Source organism: Panthera tigris, chromosome B4, assembly GCF_018350195.1.
Source record: "Panthera tigris isolate Pti1 chromosome B4, P.tigris_Pti1_mat1.1, whole genome shotgun sequence".
In the NCBI taxonomy this organism is placed as follows: Eukaryota; Metazoa; Chordata; class Mammalia; order Carnivora; family Felidae; genus Panthera; species Panthera tigris.
In genome coordinates, this window is record NC_056666.1 from 17,843,963 (window position 1) to 17,861,319 (window position 17,357).

The 17,357-nt window shown below is 35.0% G+C and overlaps 1 protein-coding gene across 1 annotated transcript in view; it reads left to right on the forward strand.

Annotated features, from left to right (window-relative positions):
• The window catches only part of MALRD1 (MAM and LDL receptor class A domain containing 1), a 778,752-nt gene that overhangs the window by 349,128 nt on the left and 412,267 nt on the right, over positions 1 to 17,357 (forward strand). Inside the window, exon 29 of the mRNA XM_042993660.1 lies at positions 15,589 to 15,836. Coding sequence (XP_042849594.1) covers positions 15,589 to 15,836 — 248 coding nt within the window. The remainder of the gene's footprint in view (positions 1 to 15,588; positions 15,837 to 17,357) is intronic.

The window sequence follows — 17,357 nt, forward strand, 5'->3', positions numbered from 1 at the left end:
TAAATTTTAGCACCTTATTTTAAACTGAAAACAACTTAACTTTTATATAATTAGTAAATTTTACACTTTTGATTCCCCCCAAAATTTTTAAAAAATGTTTCTTTATTTTTGAGAGAGCTAGAGAGAACAAGCAGGGGATGGGCAGAGAGAGAGAGGGAGAGAGGGAATCCAGGGCAGAACCCAATGCAGGGCTCAGCCCACCAACTATGAGATCATGCCTTGAGCCAAAATCAAGAGTTGAATGCTCAGCCAGCTGAGCCACACAGGTGCCCCCTCCCCTTACATTTTCAAATAATTTATGTCATAATTTACATGTTTTAAAAATATTATGAAAGGAATAACATATTATGGTAGTTATCATGATTTCATTATATTTTTTAAACTTCTAAACTAGAATTGTAAATGAATTATGCATCATTATTAGCATATTGCATAATCTAACTATAATTACATAGTTAACATTACCAGTGAAATTCACCTTTTATGTTTTGTGTTTTGTTATTAATTAGCTTTCTTTTACTTCCACTCAACTCCCTTTAACATTTCTTGTAAAGCAGGTCTGGTGGCAATATACTCCATCACATTTTGTTTGTTTGGGAAAATCTTTGTCCCTCCTTCATTTCTGAAGGACAGATTTGCTGGGTATAGAATTATTTGTTGACAGTTATTATTATATTTTTTTCCAAAATGTTAACATATGTTATCCCATTCTCTCCTAGCCTGAATAGTTTGTGTTGAGAAATACACCAAAGTCTTATGTAGATTCCCTTGTTTATAGCTTTTCTGTATTCTCTTACTGCTCTTAAAATTTTTTCTTTGTGTTTGACTTCTGACAATTATAATTAAACTGTGTCTCAGTCTTGCCCTATTAAGGTCCAATGTATTCACAGTCCTTTGGGTGTTATGAATCTGGATGATAATTTCTCTCCCAGGCCTGGGAAGTTTTCAGCCATTAATGCTTTAAATATATGTTCTGGTTTTTTTTCTTTATCTTCTTTTTCTGGAATTCCCATAATGTACATACTGTTTCTTTTCAATGTGTTCCATATTTCCATAGACTTCCGTCACTCTTTTTCATTTTTTTCTTCTCTTTTGACTGAATAATTTCTACTGTCTTATTCTCCAGGTGGCTGATTCTTTCTTCTGAATGGTTGAATATATTTGAAACTCTAAATTGAATTGTTCAATTCAGTTATTGTATTTTTCAACTATAGAATTTGTGTGTGTGTGAGATGGCTGTTCTTTCTCCGTTGAACACCTCATTTTTTTCATGCATTGTTCTCCAAATCTTGTTTAGTTATTGCCTGTGTTTTTGTATAGTTCATTAAACTTTCTTAAAGAATACAGAACATAATGTAGGATTAAGTGGAAAATTTTAATATACCTAACCAAAAAATAAGCCTGATTAGATGAAAAGGATCTGTCAAAAATTAACTGTTTGTAAAAAATATAACACATTTCTAAGGAGCATGACATAATTCAAATTTGCTATAATGTGCCATCTACAATTTCAGCGTATAAGTAAAAAGAAAAAAAATTACACATGTCAAGAAACAGGAAAATTAACATACATTTGAGAGAACAAAAATAGTCAATAGAAATTGAACCTAAGATAATGGAAAACTTAGATTTAATAAACAAGGGATTTAAAGCAGGTATTACAAATGTCTTTGAAGATTTAAATAAGAATATAGCTGTAATGAACAAACAGATTTGGAGGACCTCAGTGGAGAAATGAAAATGAAGAACGAGGAGAAGAAAAAGAGGGTGAGGAAGAAGGAAGAGGAGGAGGTAAAGGAAAAAGGAAGAATACTAAAATAAACAAAGGGAACTTCTAGGGTTAAAAAATGCATTATCTAAAATAAAATTTGCTGGATGGACTTAGTAATACATAGACAACAGAAGAAAGATCATTGAACTTGAAGACAGATCTAATTAGAAGTTATCTAATTAAGAAGAGAAAAAAAGAAAATAAACTGATCAATGCCTTAGTGATCTACACAACTCCATCATATATTCTTATGTACATGTACATGAAACAACACAAGGGAATGAGGAAAAATGAGGCAGCAAAATATTTGAACAAATAATTATCAAAATCTTTCCAAATTTGTGGAAAACATCACCTTAAAGTGATTAGGATGATCAAGACAGCATAAATGAAAATTGGTACATCTTGGTACCTCCTAATTCACTGATAAAAATTTATTTTAAATGAAGAGAATATCTTGGAAGACACCAGAAAAATAATTCATATATAATCTAACAATCCTATGATTGAAAGCTTCTCATCAGAAAAACAACAACAACAAAAAGGCCTAATTATATTGGAAGAATGAATTTAAATACTCAAATGGGGGAAGAGGAAAGGACGTACCAACATAGAGTTTTGTATCTACAGAAAATACCCTTCAATAATGAAGGCATAGTGAAGACTTTTTTTAAAGACATTTTTAAATAAATGAACAGCAAGAGATATCAGCATTCATTGTAAAAGATGTTAAAGGACGTGTTTATGGCTAAAAGTTTCAGATTGAAACTTGAATCTTCAGAAAGGAATGAAGAAAAATATAAATAATAATTATGTGAGTGAATATACAAGACCACATTTTCTCTTTTCCTAACTTCTTTAAGAGGTATGTGACTTTTCTAAATAAAACATACATATTTTGTAGCTTTTATATTCAAGTACAGATAAATATGACAAAAATTGCTCAAGGAACAGGAAGTGAGAGGAATTAAAATGTACCAAGGTTTTTAAATTTTGTATGAAGAACAGTATGAACTCTAGATAGTGATGGTAAAGTATGCACATGCAATCACTCGACCAACACTAAAATGTAAAGAGATACAGATAAAAACCAAATAGAAGAATTAAAATGGAGAATGAAGAATTAAAATTAAAAACACAGGAGAAATAGAATAATAAAAAACAAATGCGAAAATGTTTTTAAATATAAAAATATAAAATGAAAGATAAATCTTTCTATAACATTAATTATATCAAATGCAACTACTCTAATCATACCAATTAAAGTGTAAACATTTCTGATTGGTTAAAAAAGCATGATACAACTATTTGATAAATATTTTTCTAACCTTTTACTTTCAAACTATCACTGAATTTATATTTGAAATGGTTCTGGGGTGCCTGGGTGGCTCAGTCAGTAAGCATCTGACTTGATTTTGGCTCAGGTCAGAATCTCATTGTTCATGGGATTGAATCCTGCATTGGGCTCTGTGCTGGCAGTGCAGAGCCTGCTTGGGATTCTCTCTCTCCTCTCTCTGCCCATCCCTTCCCCACTCTCTCTCAGAGAATTATTATGAGAACAAATAAAATGAATTAAATATATAAATAAATAAATAAATAATAAATAGAATTGTTCTGTTACAAATAGTGAGTATAATATGTACAGATTATCCAAATTGATATACGAGTTTTGAAAAATTACAAATAGTAAAAGGAAAATTGTATTATCACAAAGTAATTATCAAGTTATGTCAGAAATGTGCATGTATCATAGAGTTTCAAAATGTATAAAATAAAATACGAAAGAATTAACATAAAAATAGAAATATTCACAAGTATAGTCATATCACAATCATAATCTCTGTCAATCTTATAACTATGAAAAATATTCACTGTGTTAACACGAATACCACAGATATAATCATGGGTCCTTCTCAGTACATCATATCAGGAGTTAGGATATTGATATGTCCCAGTATTCTTGGTGTTTACTTTGGACACCTGCTACTAGAACTTTCAGGACAGTTGTTGAATAAAAGGGGTGCTTTTGGACTGCCTTACCCTATTTCCAGTCTTAGGGTGAAATTATTCAATATTTCACATTTAAATATGACATGACCTGTATGTTTTTCACAGGTCACTTTTTTCAGTTTGAGGGAGCTCCCTTCTATAGCTTGTTTACATCAAGTTTTGCATTAAGAAGTCTTGAATTTTATCAGTGCCTTTCCCGCATCTAGATGAAGACATCATATGATATTTTTTCCTTTTGTGTTAAAGTGATGAATTACATTATTTAATTTTTGAGCAGTAAGTCAAACACATTTCTTGATAAAATGTATTGTTAAAGATTTTGCACCTATGTTTGTGGGGGATATTAGTCTCTAAATTTCTGTTCTAGTAGTTGATTGTCTGGTTTTGGTATTGGTATTATACTGGCTTCTTAAGAGAGTTGAGAAGAGTTCTCTTTTCCTTATGTCCTGAGAGTTTGTGTCAGTTGGTACCATTTCATTGTTAAATGTTTGGTAGATTTTACCCATCAAGTCATCTGAAATGAAAGTTGGGTTTGTGGAAAAAGTTTTACTTTGAGTTCAATTTTGTTAATAGAGTGTCATTTAGATTTGTTTCAGTTTTAAGGTGTTTTTACAGGTATTTTTCTCATTTCTTCCAAGTTGTTGATTTTTTAGAATAAATGTATTATTCATGATGGTTTTTCCTTTCTATTATTTAAATATCAATAGGGTTTCTGATACTGTGCTACCCTTACAATGTTTCTTTAAATATGAGTTTATTTAAAAATAAAAACTTATAAGAAATGAAATAATATTAAGAAACTGAGAAAAAAGAGAAAAAAAGAAACTCAGGAGAAAGAAGTACTAGTTTGGAAGACAAAAAATTCAAATCATAAATAGAGAAGTATGTTGTTTTTTAAAGTAGACAGATGTTAAAACACCAAAGTTTAGTTTTAAAAAGGAGGAAAACATTTAAATAATGTAGTCTTGTTAAAGGGGAATTAATAACCATGTAGAGACCAATAACTCTGTGAAAGTTTGAAGATGTCGATGAAATAGTTAATTTTCTATGAGAAAAATGACCAAAATTAACTAATGAAGCAGAAAACCTCAACAGACTATTAACTATCAAATAAAGTTATCAACAAACGTCCTTCAGTTTTGTCTCTCGAGATAGATACTACTGAGTTCTATCACATTTTAATGACCTGATAATGGCCAAAGAAGCTATTCTAACCATATAAAATGACTAAATTTATTTTATGAAGCTAATATATCACTGATAATGAAGCCTCCAAAAATTAGAAAAGTAAGAAAACTATAGTTCAAACTGCATGTGAATATAAATGTAGAAGAACTTAAAATGCTAGCAAACCAAATTCAGCAACAGAATCATTATATCATACTCTTTGAGGTGAGGGTCTTACCCTATTTAAAGGAAGTAGTGAAAATATCATAACTGATATGAATGTGGAGGAATGAATGGAAGTATTTTCATTCAAATCAAGGTTATATCAAGAGTACTTACTATTGATGTTATTATTTAATATTCTTGTTCTGGTTCTAGTCAGTATGTAAGGCGTAAAATAAAATATAGTAACACTAAATCGTAATAATTTTCTAAAGATATGATTATATATCTCAAAAGCCCAAGAGAATAACATAAAACAATGTAAACATTCCAGCCCTGTATAGTGGCTCCCCCAAATTCATGTCCACCAAAGACCTGTGAACGTGACCTTAGTTGGAAGCAGGGTCTTTGCAGATGTACTGAATTAAAAGGAGTTCATGCTAGATTAAAACAAGCCCTGACTTATAGGCACCCAGAGGGAAGATGGGGGAAGATGGTGTGGGAACACACAGGGAAGAATTACATGTGATTGGAGGGATGTATGTACAAACCAAGCCAAGGGATGCTCAGATTGCTGGTAAGCAAGAAATGCAAAGAGACAAGGAAGGGCCATCAGGGAGATCATGGTACTGTAGACACATTGATATCAGACTTCTAACCTTAGCAACTTTGAGGGAATAAATCTTGGTTGTTTAAAGCTGCCCTTTTTGTTGTACTTTATTATGCGAGTGCTAAGAAACGAATGCATTCCCTAAGGTCACACGGCCAAGAAGTTACCCATTTAGAACTGGAAACTAATTTCTCAAATTATGCTTTTTTTCTTTTTTCTTTTAATAATAGTATTTGTAAAACTTGTCCTGTGTATCACCACGGTAGCAATCGACATGATATTCTTGGTTCTATTAAACAAATAAGTAAAAAAAAAAAAAAAAAGAAAAAAAAGTACATAGCCTCCTTAGATAAGTTAAAAATATTTTTTTTATATAAAGAAATAGTTTCCATACTGTGGGAATTCTTAGACTTAGTGTGTTAATAATATACTAGTGTGTTTTTGAATCTCCCAAAGAGGGATATAATTTATAGGATTCATCATACTCATTTGACTGCAGAAACTTCTTCCTTTGGATGGCAAATTGGCATCCGCAGGACATTCATATTTAAATGTTTATTTATTTATTTTGAGAGAGAGAGAGAGAGAGAGAGAGAGAGAGAGAGAGAGAGAGAAGGGGAGGGGCAGAGAAAGAGCGAGACAGAGAACCCAAAGCAGGCTCTGTGCTGTCAGCGCAGAGCCTGACGTGGGGCTGAAACTCACAAACTGAATCATGAGATTATGACCTGAGCCAAAGCCAGATGTTTAACTGACAGAGCCACCCAGGTGCCCAAAGACATTCATATTTAGATGAACAAAGAATTGATAAACTATGCCATGCTATCTCAAGAAAAATGAAGCCAAAGTGGATAACCGCCATATTTTCATGGCTGCCTACCTATAGACAAAGAGATCCCTTCAAGAATTTCCTCATAGACACATTCTCTTATCCTGTAGTAGTTGTCAATTTTTTTTTTTTGGTAAAGCCTTCACCCTGGAGTGCTGCATACCACAGTATAAAGGGGAGTAGTAGTACAGGGTTCCATCATTGTCATTATTCAACTCATAGCCCTGCTACTTACAGTGTGATACTTTGCCTAGGATCATACTCTGAACTTCAGCTTTCTCATCAAGCAAAAGAAGAATAACGACTATTATATTCAGATTTTGTGGGACTTAAATAAAATAACACAAATAAGGAGAATGCTTAGCACCCGACACACATGGTCAGTGCACGGTAGCCCCCCTTCCAGTCAGTGTTTTTATCTTCCTAAATGTGCTTTACTTATAGCATATGCTCAATAAATTTATATTAAAAGAATGATTGAATAGAATGGTGAGAACTTAATTTTAGGAATTCGCTAGTTGGGTCTTAAAAAGAATTAGGTTATGGTCTTCGAAAATTAAGAATTTTTTTTAATGAAACCGATATTTCATGCTCCTGAAGATAGTGATAGATGGAAAAATGATAGCATTTAGAAAGGTAGAAACTGGTTTGATTGATGATACAGCTGTAGACAAAGGTGGTCATTTTCTTCTTGATGGCACACCTGCCTGGCACTGGCATTAATTGCTCCGTGAAATGACAGAAATTGGCATCTTCACGGAAGACTGTTTGCTGCTTTCCTCACTTGGCATCCATGGGAAATTGTGGAATATGAAATTATAAGTTATTCCCTCTCGCCACAGTGATGTGAAATCCAAAGTACTTAGGCCTGCTTATTGTATTTTCCCCACTGATAGGTTACAATTAAACTTTCCAAGGAAACACATCCTCAAAACTATAGTAAATTTCAAAAGAAATACAGAATTTAAATGATAGAGATTCATGTAGCAGCATTTGTATGATTTTAAAAACAGAACAGATCTGTTTTTCAACAGCACACATCATTTTTTATACAAGTGGCCTTTCTAGATGCTGGTCTATATGGCAATCTAGTCTTCATGGGCTGCTAAATTTTCCAATACAAGGTCAACTGAATTAGTCACTTCATTTTATAATGCTTAAGATAACTATTCAGATTCTAAACATGATGCTGAATATTTTTACCTCCCAGATCTCTGAAAAGATACATAGGAGAACTTTAGTATTCTGAGCTAACAGGCTGTTTACAGTCTATTCTCAGAAAGAGTAAATTACTGAAATAAGTTTCAAATGTAACTTTATTTTATTTCTTTTTTTTTAAATTTATTTATTTATTTTGAGAGGGACAGAGACAGCACAAGTGGGGGAGGGGCAGAGAGTGAGGAGAGACGGAGAATCCCAAGTGCATTCCATACCGTCAGCACAGAGCCCGACATGGGGGCTTGAACCCACGAAACTGAGATCATGACATGAGTTGCTCAACCAACTGAGCCACCCAGGTGCCCCTCAAATACAGTTTTAAAGTTGAATCAGCAATTGGATTGTAAATGCCATCTTGTTCATTTGGTGACAGAATTATGGCAGAAAATTCTGTATCCTTGAAAATATTACAAATCAGTGTTAGCCTGGCTGTTAAACTATTTTTAAAAGCACATTAGTCTTGATGCCTTTTAACTTTGTTAATTTTTAATTATCTCAAAAACTGAAAATGGTATTTTCATTGTTTGGCAAGTGTTTTTTTTTTCTTTTTCCTGGAAGTTGTGATAAAGTTAACTTAAAAAAAATTTTTTTTAATGTTTATTTTTGAGAGAGAGAGAGAGAGAGAGAGAGAGACAGAGTGTGAGCTGGGGAGGGGCAAAGAGAGAGACACAGAATCCAAAGCAGGTTCCAGGCTCTGAGCTGTCAGCACAGAGCCCAATGTGGGACTTGAACTCATGAAGTGTGAGATCATGACCTGAGTTGAAGTCAGATGCTTAACTGACTGAGCCACCCAGGTACCCCAAGTTAACTTTCATCTTAGTGGTCTTTACACTCCAAAATGGTATTCAAATAATGATAAAGCCCATGTGTTTTTAAAATTTTCCACCTTATTAGGTACAAATAACATAGAAGGTATTTTGTGTATTTCATTTATTCTGACCTATGCTAATTGTAAGAATAAGTCCATAAAGACATAATTTTGATGCCTAGCATAATTGGAAATTCTTAAAGAGTTTTTTGTTATAGAACAGTGTAGGAGGTGCCTGGGTGGCTCAGTCAGCTAAGTGACTGACTCTTGATTTTGGCTCACGTTATGATCTCAGGGCCTGTGAGATCAAGCCCAGGGTCTGGCTCTGTGCTGGCAGTGCGGAAGCTGCTTGGGACTTTCTGTCTCCTTCTCTCTCTGTCCCTCTCCCGCTTGTGTGCATGCACTCTCTAAATAAATAAACATTTAAAAAGAGAAGAAAAAGAATAGTGTAGAATCTTTGTCCCAGAATGGCTGTGGCTTCAGCTGGGATGTGCACCTGCTTTCCTTTGGCATGTGCACTTAAGAGCACAGGTCCCTGAGAGCTTTGTTGCCAGAATCATTCCTATTCTCATTTACGTTAACTTTCCGGAGATTTTTTGGGTACTTGTTCAAATAAGCTTTCTTTTTAAAAAAATTTTATTTTTTATTGTTTATTTATTTCTGAGAGACAGAGACAGCACGAGCAGGGGAGGGGCAGAGAGAGAGAGAGGAAGACACAGAATCTGAAGCAGGCTCCAGGCTCTGAGTTGTCAGCACAGAGCCCAACACCAGGCTCGAACCTGCAAACCCTGAGATCATGACCTGAGCTGAAATTGGATGCTTAACGGGCTGAGCCACCAGGCGCCCCAAATAAGCTTTTTTTTTAAAGAGATAAATCTTTATATAAATACTTATTGATGTGTTACAAGTTAGGTTCTTCTTAAGTATTTTTAGGTTTTGGGTACCATCTCACCTATAATTATGGTTTTCAAGATTTTCATTTTCAGTTTAATATTCAGGGAGAACTTAATAAAGAATTACTATTATCAAAGAATTCTAAATAGTTCATTTTATTACATATGATCAAATGAATCACTCATGGGCTGTATGCTGCATCATGCATATATATTTAAAAATAAAGAACATGAAAAGTATCCTGAATATAATTTTATAAGATACAAACTCTTAGTAGCAGAATGCTCAGTTTTACAACATCTTCACTTAACATTATTAGCTTTATAATTTACCAGCAAAATTATAGGAAGATGTTTGTGTAATTCCTATAGTCTAGCTTGGTGTATGATGAGATTGGAACTCACAGCTCTCTTCTAACAAGGCAAAGCCTGAACAGACCAAAAGATCAACAACTCTTATTCAATCCATAAAAGAGGGGAGGACACAGAGCAAATTGCTGTCCCAAGATCGGAGAGAGGCAAGTGAACACAGGGAGTCACATATTATCAGACCTGGCACTTAGGAGAAGAATCCACTAAAGGAACCCGCACCTGGGTAGGAAAAGGTGAAATGATGCTGATGAAGTTCTGGCGTTGCCGTGTGGACAAGCCTGAGTGAAAATCTTCAGGAAACCCCCTTCTAGGGATACCTTATAAGGTGTGGCTCAGTTGGTTGAGTGTCCGACTCTTGATATCAGTTCAGGTCATGATCTCATGGTTTGTGGGATTGAGGCCCATGTCAGGCTCTGTACTGAGCTTGGAGCATGCTGAATATTCTCCCTCCCTCTGCTCCTCTCCCCTGCTCATGCACAGTCTTTCACTCTCTCTCTCAAATATATATACATACATATATATACATACGTATATACATACATATACATATATATACAAATGTATACATACATATACATATATATATACACACACATATGTATATATACATATATACACACACACACATATATACATATATATGTGTGTGTGTGTGTGTGTGTATATATATATATATATATATATATATGTATATATATATTAGACAGAACTCTGTTGTTCCTAACAAGGTCTTCCCTCAGATAATAAAATTCTAAACGGCCAGGGTATTATCAGAGCCTAACTGACTTTGTGGAAGAGAAATATCCAGTGCTACACCTTTCTAGTTATACTGTTCCATGTAAGGGGGGAGAAAAAAATCTGAGAAACACTTGTGAATTTCATAGTCCAGAGGTATAGGTTCATTGAAAGACTGAGAACTAATAACAGAATCCTAGAATATCCCCTTTCCCCACATTAAAGGGCTATTTAAAGCAGTTTCTTTTACCCAATATATCATGTCCAGCTATTAAGAAAATATCTCAAGGCATATACTGAAAGGCAAAAAGCAGACAAAACAAAAAAACTATACTTTGAAGAGACAGAAGAAGCATCAGAAAGAGACATGGCAGGGGTGTTGGAATTATCAGACCAGGAATTTAAAACTATATGCTAAGTCCTCTAGTGGATAAAAGAGCATGCAATAAAAGATGGGCAATGTAAACAGAGAGATGGAGATCTTAAGAAAGAATCAGAAAGAAATCCTAGCAATCAAAAACACTGTGACACCACACATGAAAATGAACTCAAAATGGATGAAAGACCTAAATGTGAGAAAGGAAACCATCAAAATCCTACAGGAGAAGACAGGCAGCAACTTCTTTGACCTCGGCCACGGCAACTTCTTACTTGACATGTCTCTGAAGGCAAGGGAAAAAAAGCAAAAATGAACTGTTGGGACCTCATCAAGATAAAAAGCTTCTGTACAGCAAAGGAAACAATCATCAAAACTAAAAGGCAACCGACTGAATGGGAGAAGGTATTTGCAAATGACATATCAGATAAAGGATTAGTATCCAAAATCTATAAAGAACTTACCAAACTCAACACCTGAAAAACAAATAATCCAGTGAAGAAATGGGCAGAAGACATGAGTAGACACTTTTCCAAAGAAGACGTCCAGATGGCTAACAGACACATGAAAAGATGTTCAATGTCACTCATTATCAGGGAAATACAAATCAAAGCCATGATGAGATACCACCTCACACCTGTCAGAATGGCTAAAATTATCAACTCAGGAAACAACAGAAGTTGGAGAGGATTTGGAGAAAGGGAAACCCTTTTGCACTGTTGGTGGGAATGCCAACTGGTGCAGCCACTCTGGAAAACAATATGGAAGTTCCTCATAAAATTAAAAATAGAACTAACCCTACGACCCAGCAATCATACTGCTAGGAATTTATCCAAAGGATACAGAAATGCTGTTTTGAAAGGGCACATGCACCCCAATGTTTATAGCAGTACTATCAACAATAGCCAAATTATGGAAAGAGCCCACATGTCCATTAACTGATGATGAATGGATTAAGATGTGGTCAAAATATACAATGGAATACTACTTGGCAATGAAAAAGAATGAAATCTTTCCATTTGCAACAACATGGATGGAACTAGAGTGTATTACGCTAAGCGAAATAAGTCAGAGGAAGATAAATATATAATTTTACTCAGATGTGTAATTTAAGAAACAGAAGGTCATAGGGAGAGGGAAGGAAAAACAAGATAAAAACAGAGAGGGAGGCAAACTGCAAGAGACATTTAAATATAGAGAACAAACTGAGGGCTGCTGGGGCGGGGGAGGCACTGGGTGATGGGCATTAAGGAGGGCACTTGTTGGGATGAGCATTTGGTGTTATATGTAAGTGATGAATCACTGGGCCCTACTCCAGAAGCCAAGTTAACTATGTTAACTAACTTGAGAATAGAAAAAAAAAAATCATCTGATCCAGTAACAAAAATAAAGAAATAAAATAAAATAAAGGGGAAAAAAAACCCCACTGTGACAAAAGTGAAGGACGGCTTTGGTGGGCTAATTAGCCCGGACACAGTGGAGGAATACCTGAGCTAGAAGCCATCACAATAGAAACTGAAAAGTGGAGAGAACAAAGACTGAGAACACACAACAGAATATCCAAGGACTTTACAACAAAAGGTGTAATGTGCTTAGTGGGAGTATCACATGGAGAAGAAAGAGAGAAAGGAACAGAAGAAATATTTGAAAGAATAATGACTGAGAATTTCCCCCAAAGTAATGTTGGATGCAAAACCACAGATCCAGATGTGCAGAAACTATGAAGCGGGATAAATGCCAAAAACCCCCCACAACACCCCCCCCCCAAATAAAACACAACAACTACACCTAGGTATATCATTTTCAAGCCACAGAAAATCAAAGTAAAATCCCGAGAGAAGTCCGAAGGATGAGACACTTTAACTATAGAGGAACAAAGGTAAGGATTACACTTGATGTCTCAGAAATTATGCAAGTAAAAAGAAAGAGTGAAATATTTAAGATGTTGTGTGTGTGTGTGTGGGGGGGGGGGAACAACAATAACAACAAATTACCAACCTAGATTTCGTATTCTGAAATTTTCCTTTGAAAGTGAAGAGTCAACAAAAATTTTCTCAGACAAACACAGACTGAGGGATTTTTTTTTTTTTTTGCCAGAAAACCTTCTTTGTTTTTAGAGGATTGAAAAACGGTATAGATTAGAAACTCAGATTTGCATAAGGGAAAGAAAGCTTTGGAGAGTGAAGGTAAAATAAAAGCTTTTAAGAGTAACCAAGGGTAAATAAAGGTATTACATAATAGTAAAGGAGTCATTCCCCAAGGAAGCATGACAATCCCTAATGTGTATGAACCTGACAATAGAATGTCAAACAACATGAGACAAAAACCTAATGGAATTGCAAGGAGAATCGATGGGCTCACTATTGTAGTTGGAAGTTCCACCCTCATGTATCAGAAATGGATAGATCCAGCAGGCAGAAAATCAATAAGGTCATAGTCGAACTCAATAATTCTTGCTATCCTGGAAGTGGAAGAAAAGACTTAAGCAATGTTAGTAATGAAATAATTTTAAGAACCTGGGAGATAGTTGCTATTTTGTGCAAATTAACATTTTTAATTTCTGCAGCTTATTATCATAAATTCCAATTAATACACTCTTTACCTTTCTGTTGCACAATTTTCTCATCTCTAAAATAAGGATTATGTTTTAAAAACAATTGCAATGATTAATAACTTTTGCTTTAGGCAGCAGTTTCCAAGCCAAGCTGTATTGAGTAGAACAAGAAACTTCCTAAATTCTCTACCAGGGCCCGAGGAGCAAAGATGAGAAGAGAGAAGAAATAAATTACATTGATCAAATAGGTGTTTGGGGGAAGAAATGTGTGTGTAATGCTAAAGTATCTTCTTATTGATTTTGAGACTGGGAACCAGATTTGTAGAGAAATAGACTTGTACAAGCCACGGAAATAGCTTTCTGTAGGAAACTAAAATAGTGTGTGTGTGTGTGTGTGCACGTACATGTGTGTTTGTGCGTACGTGTGTGTGTGTGCACATACATTTTTTTTGTAGTCAAAAAGACTTTACTGAGAATTTTAAATTTTTGGGAAGTTTGTTATAAAATATCAGAAGGTTCTAAAGCACATGCCTAAATAGGATCAAAGATCACTATAAAACTTGTTTCATTATTTATTTAACCAAGCTGGCAACAAGAGATTCCAAACGCAAAAGCATTGGCTTGTCTCGCTGTTAGCAAAACTTTGCTCCTTTTATTTTGCTGAGTTTTAACCGTTTCATGTAATTAAAGAACTGATAAAGACAAAACAGAAACTTTACTTACAGTTTCTTATTAAGAACAGAGAAGTAATCCAAGAAACCTATTTGGCAGAGAGAAAGCCAGATTTCCAATTTATAGCAGTGTACTTTAAAAATTCATTTATTTTGGGGTGTCTGAGTGGCTCAGCTGGTTGAGCATCCCAATCTTGATTTCATCTCAGTTCATGATATCAACGTCATGGGGTTAAGCCCTTTGTTGAGTCCACATTGGACCCCGCGTTGGGCTCCGCACTGAGTGTCAGTCTCTCTCTCTCTCTTTCATTCTAACCCTCTTCCATTCTCTCTCCCTCTAAAATAAAAAAAAATAAAATAAAATAAAATTTCATTTATTCCAATTATTGTCCATTCTAACCCTGGATAAATTTTTTTCCAAAGATTCCCCTTCACAAACGTTTCACAAGTTTCAATTCAGATTTTATTGTAAGCCTTCTCTATTTAAATAGCTAGTCTCATTTTAAGACGAAACTACTCTTTCCCCTTAACGAAAATATATTTCGTTGCTTATGCGTTTCTTATGCATCTTACTTTCCAAAATACATAGTGCTTCCCTTATCCATTCTAGAATTTTAATTACACTTACCAGAATTTTAACTGTTAGAAACCTTAGTTCCCAATAAAAACTAAGTAGTAACCAATTGTGAGCTGCTCTACTCCTGTGTCTCCCCAAGCCTTTCTGGATAATCAGCTTTTATTCTATCTGAATTTATTAGTTGAATTCATGTTGTACCTGGTACAAATTGCCAGCAAAAATAACTTAAGATAACGGTTTATTTTGTCTCAGGACATTTTCATGGGTAATTGTTAAGAACTTGAGGGTGGATGGGCACCTGGATGGATCAGTTAAGCGTCCGACTTCTGCTCAGGTCAGGACGATCTCAAGGTTTGTCAGTTTGAGCCCTGCATTGGGGTTTGTGCTGATAGCCTAGAACCTGCTTCAGATTCTGTGTCTCCCTCTCTCTCTCTCTGCTCTCCCCCTGCTTGCACTCTGTCTCTCTCAAAAATAGGTAGACATTAAAAAAATTTTTAAAAAAAGAACAAGTGGGCTGAAAGATAAAAAAAAGGTTTATAGACTGTTAAATAGCTTTCAAAATCTTTGGTAACCTAAAACTTGGAAGCTTTGCTCAGTTAAATGATAAATTGGGTTAAATTCATTGGATATTTAAGTCTTTTCCAAATAAGATGAAATGCTGAAACATCAATTACTAAACATGGGTTTAAAATAGTCTCTTTTAATGCTAGTGTCAGGATGATATTCTTAGGTATTGAATATTCCATGATGTGTCAATATCACTATAATTTGCATTGTATGTCCTAAAGTCAGCTAGTTTCCTTTTTCTCCCTACCATAAATTGGGAAATGTTTTCCAGGTACCTCCAGTGGGCACTGTGATTTTGAATTTGACCTTTGTTCCTGGGAGCAGGAACAGGATGATGACTTTGACTGGAATCTGAAAGCTAGCAGCATCCCTGCTGCAGGCACGGAACCAGCTGCTGATCACACCTTCCGGAACTCCTCTGGTCATTACATCTTTATAAAGAGCTTGTTCCCTCAGCAGCCCATGAGAGCAGCCAGAATCTCAAGCCCAGTCATAAGTAGAAGAAGCAAAAACTGCAAGGTATGGAAAAAAAATGAAGCAAAACAAATGCTGTAAGCGACTGCTGATAGCTCGAGCTAATACAGAAAAATGGAATGGTCAGGACCAGGCAAAAGCCAACTTTAAATTTACTCAACCTGGGATATGTATGGGAAGGAGAAAGTGAAGTAAGGAGAAAAGGGAAGGATGCTTAGAACGGTGGGAAGAATTTATCATATCAATTCCATAGATATTCTAATTTCGGAAACCACTGGGAAGCTTCATGGTTATTATCCGTCACTATGGATAGTAGAAAAGTAAAATCAAGTTGCTTCCGCTCAAGGAATTTAGTACTTATTGGGAACATGAGAATTCTGTCATCGGAAAATTCAACAACAAGTAGAAGATAGTTACATATTTCCAAGAATGAGTATCAGAGGTAGTTGGAGCTACTATAAAATGGTTGAAGAGTCTTTATGGAAAAGGAAAGGCTAAAGTTATCCCTTAAAAAGGGAGACTTTCTGTAGGCAAGAAGAAAAGATGGTTTGGCCACTATCCTATGGAAACTTAAGGAAATCATTTGTACTATTAAAATGATAAATAGGATTGTATGGTTCTTCAGGACAAGCAGCCTCCTATGATGAGTGTGTATTTTCAGGTCCTCTACTTTTTCTTTATTGATTGGTTGTCTTTAATTTCGTGAAGGATTTGAGCCAGCTGAGTTAGGAACTAAACTTAGCTTTACATACAATGTAAATGAAACATTCAGAGGTGACTTCTCAAGAATCTTGCTTACAAGAGAATGGTACATGAATAAATGTGCCATTTATTTATATTTACAATGAGAAATGGGATCTCCATAAGATCTGAACGCATGTATTCTGACTGGCGTGTTCTCCAGTGTCTGAACACTGAAAGGAAAGCAGATTACGTCCAGAAAGTTGATCAAAGAATCGGGCTGGGAGACAATAATGTGATTTAATCTTTGTTGTCTTCAAATTATAATATTCTTGTGTACCTGACTCCACAGTAGTGAGAGCCCTACCCCTTGGAAGAGGTTGTTTTTAGCCTTTGCTCAAAGGCTCCCCACATTGCCTGCACCCATTACAGATGCTTGCTCCTCTGTTTTGTGCTGATCAGCCTTCTCTTCCTACCATTGTCATGGTCTTAATAGAAGTTAAGTCTTTAGCTTGTATTGGAAGTTTTTCTGTCTGGTCTTAAGTTGATTTTATAGTTTAACTCTCAGGGGGTAACCTCATTTCTCTTATCTCTTCAGGTGCATTTGATAGAATTTTCTGCAAGAGAAGTGACATGATCAGATCAGAGTTTTAGAGAGATAACTCAGCAGTCTCAAGCAGATATAACAAATCATACAGAATAACATTAAACTTTATGTAATTAGTTTGGCCAAAGAAAATGAGTTTTAATCAAATACATTTCTTGTTTGTTTTTGTTGTTTTCCAAATTAGTTGGTATTTTCTCAAAAATCAAACCCAAACACACCAGATTTTATATGCCTAGTCTTTATCTATAAATCTCTCTTTCTGTATCTGTAGATACCCT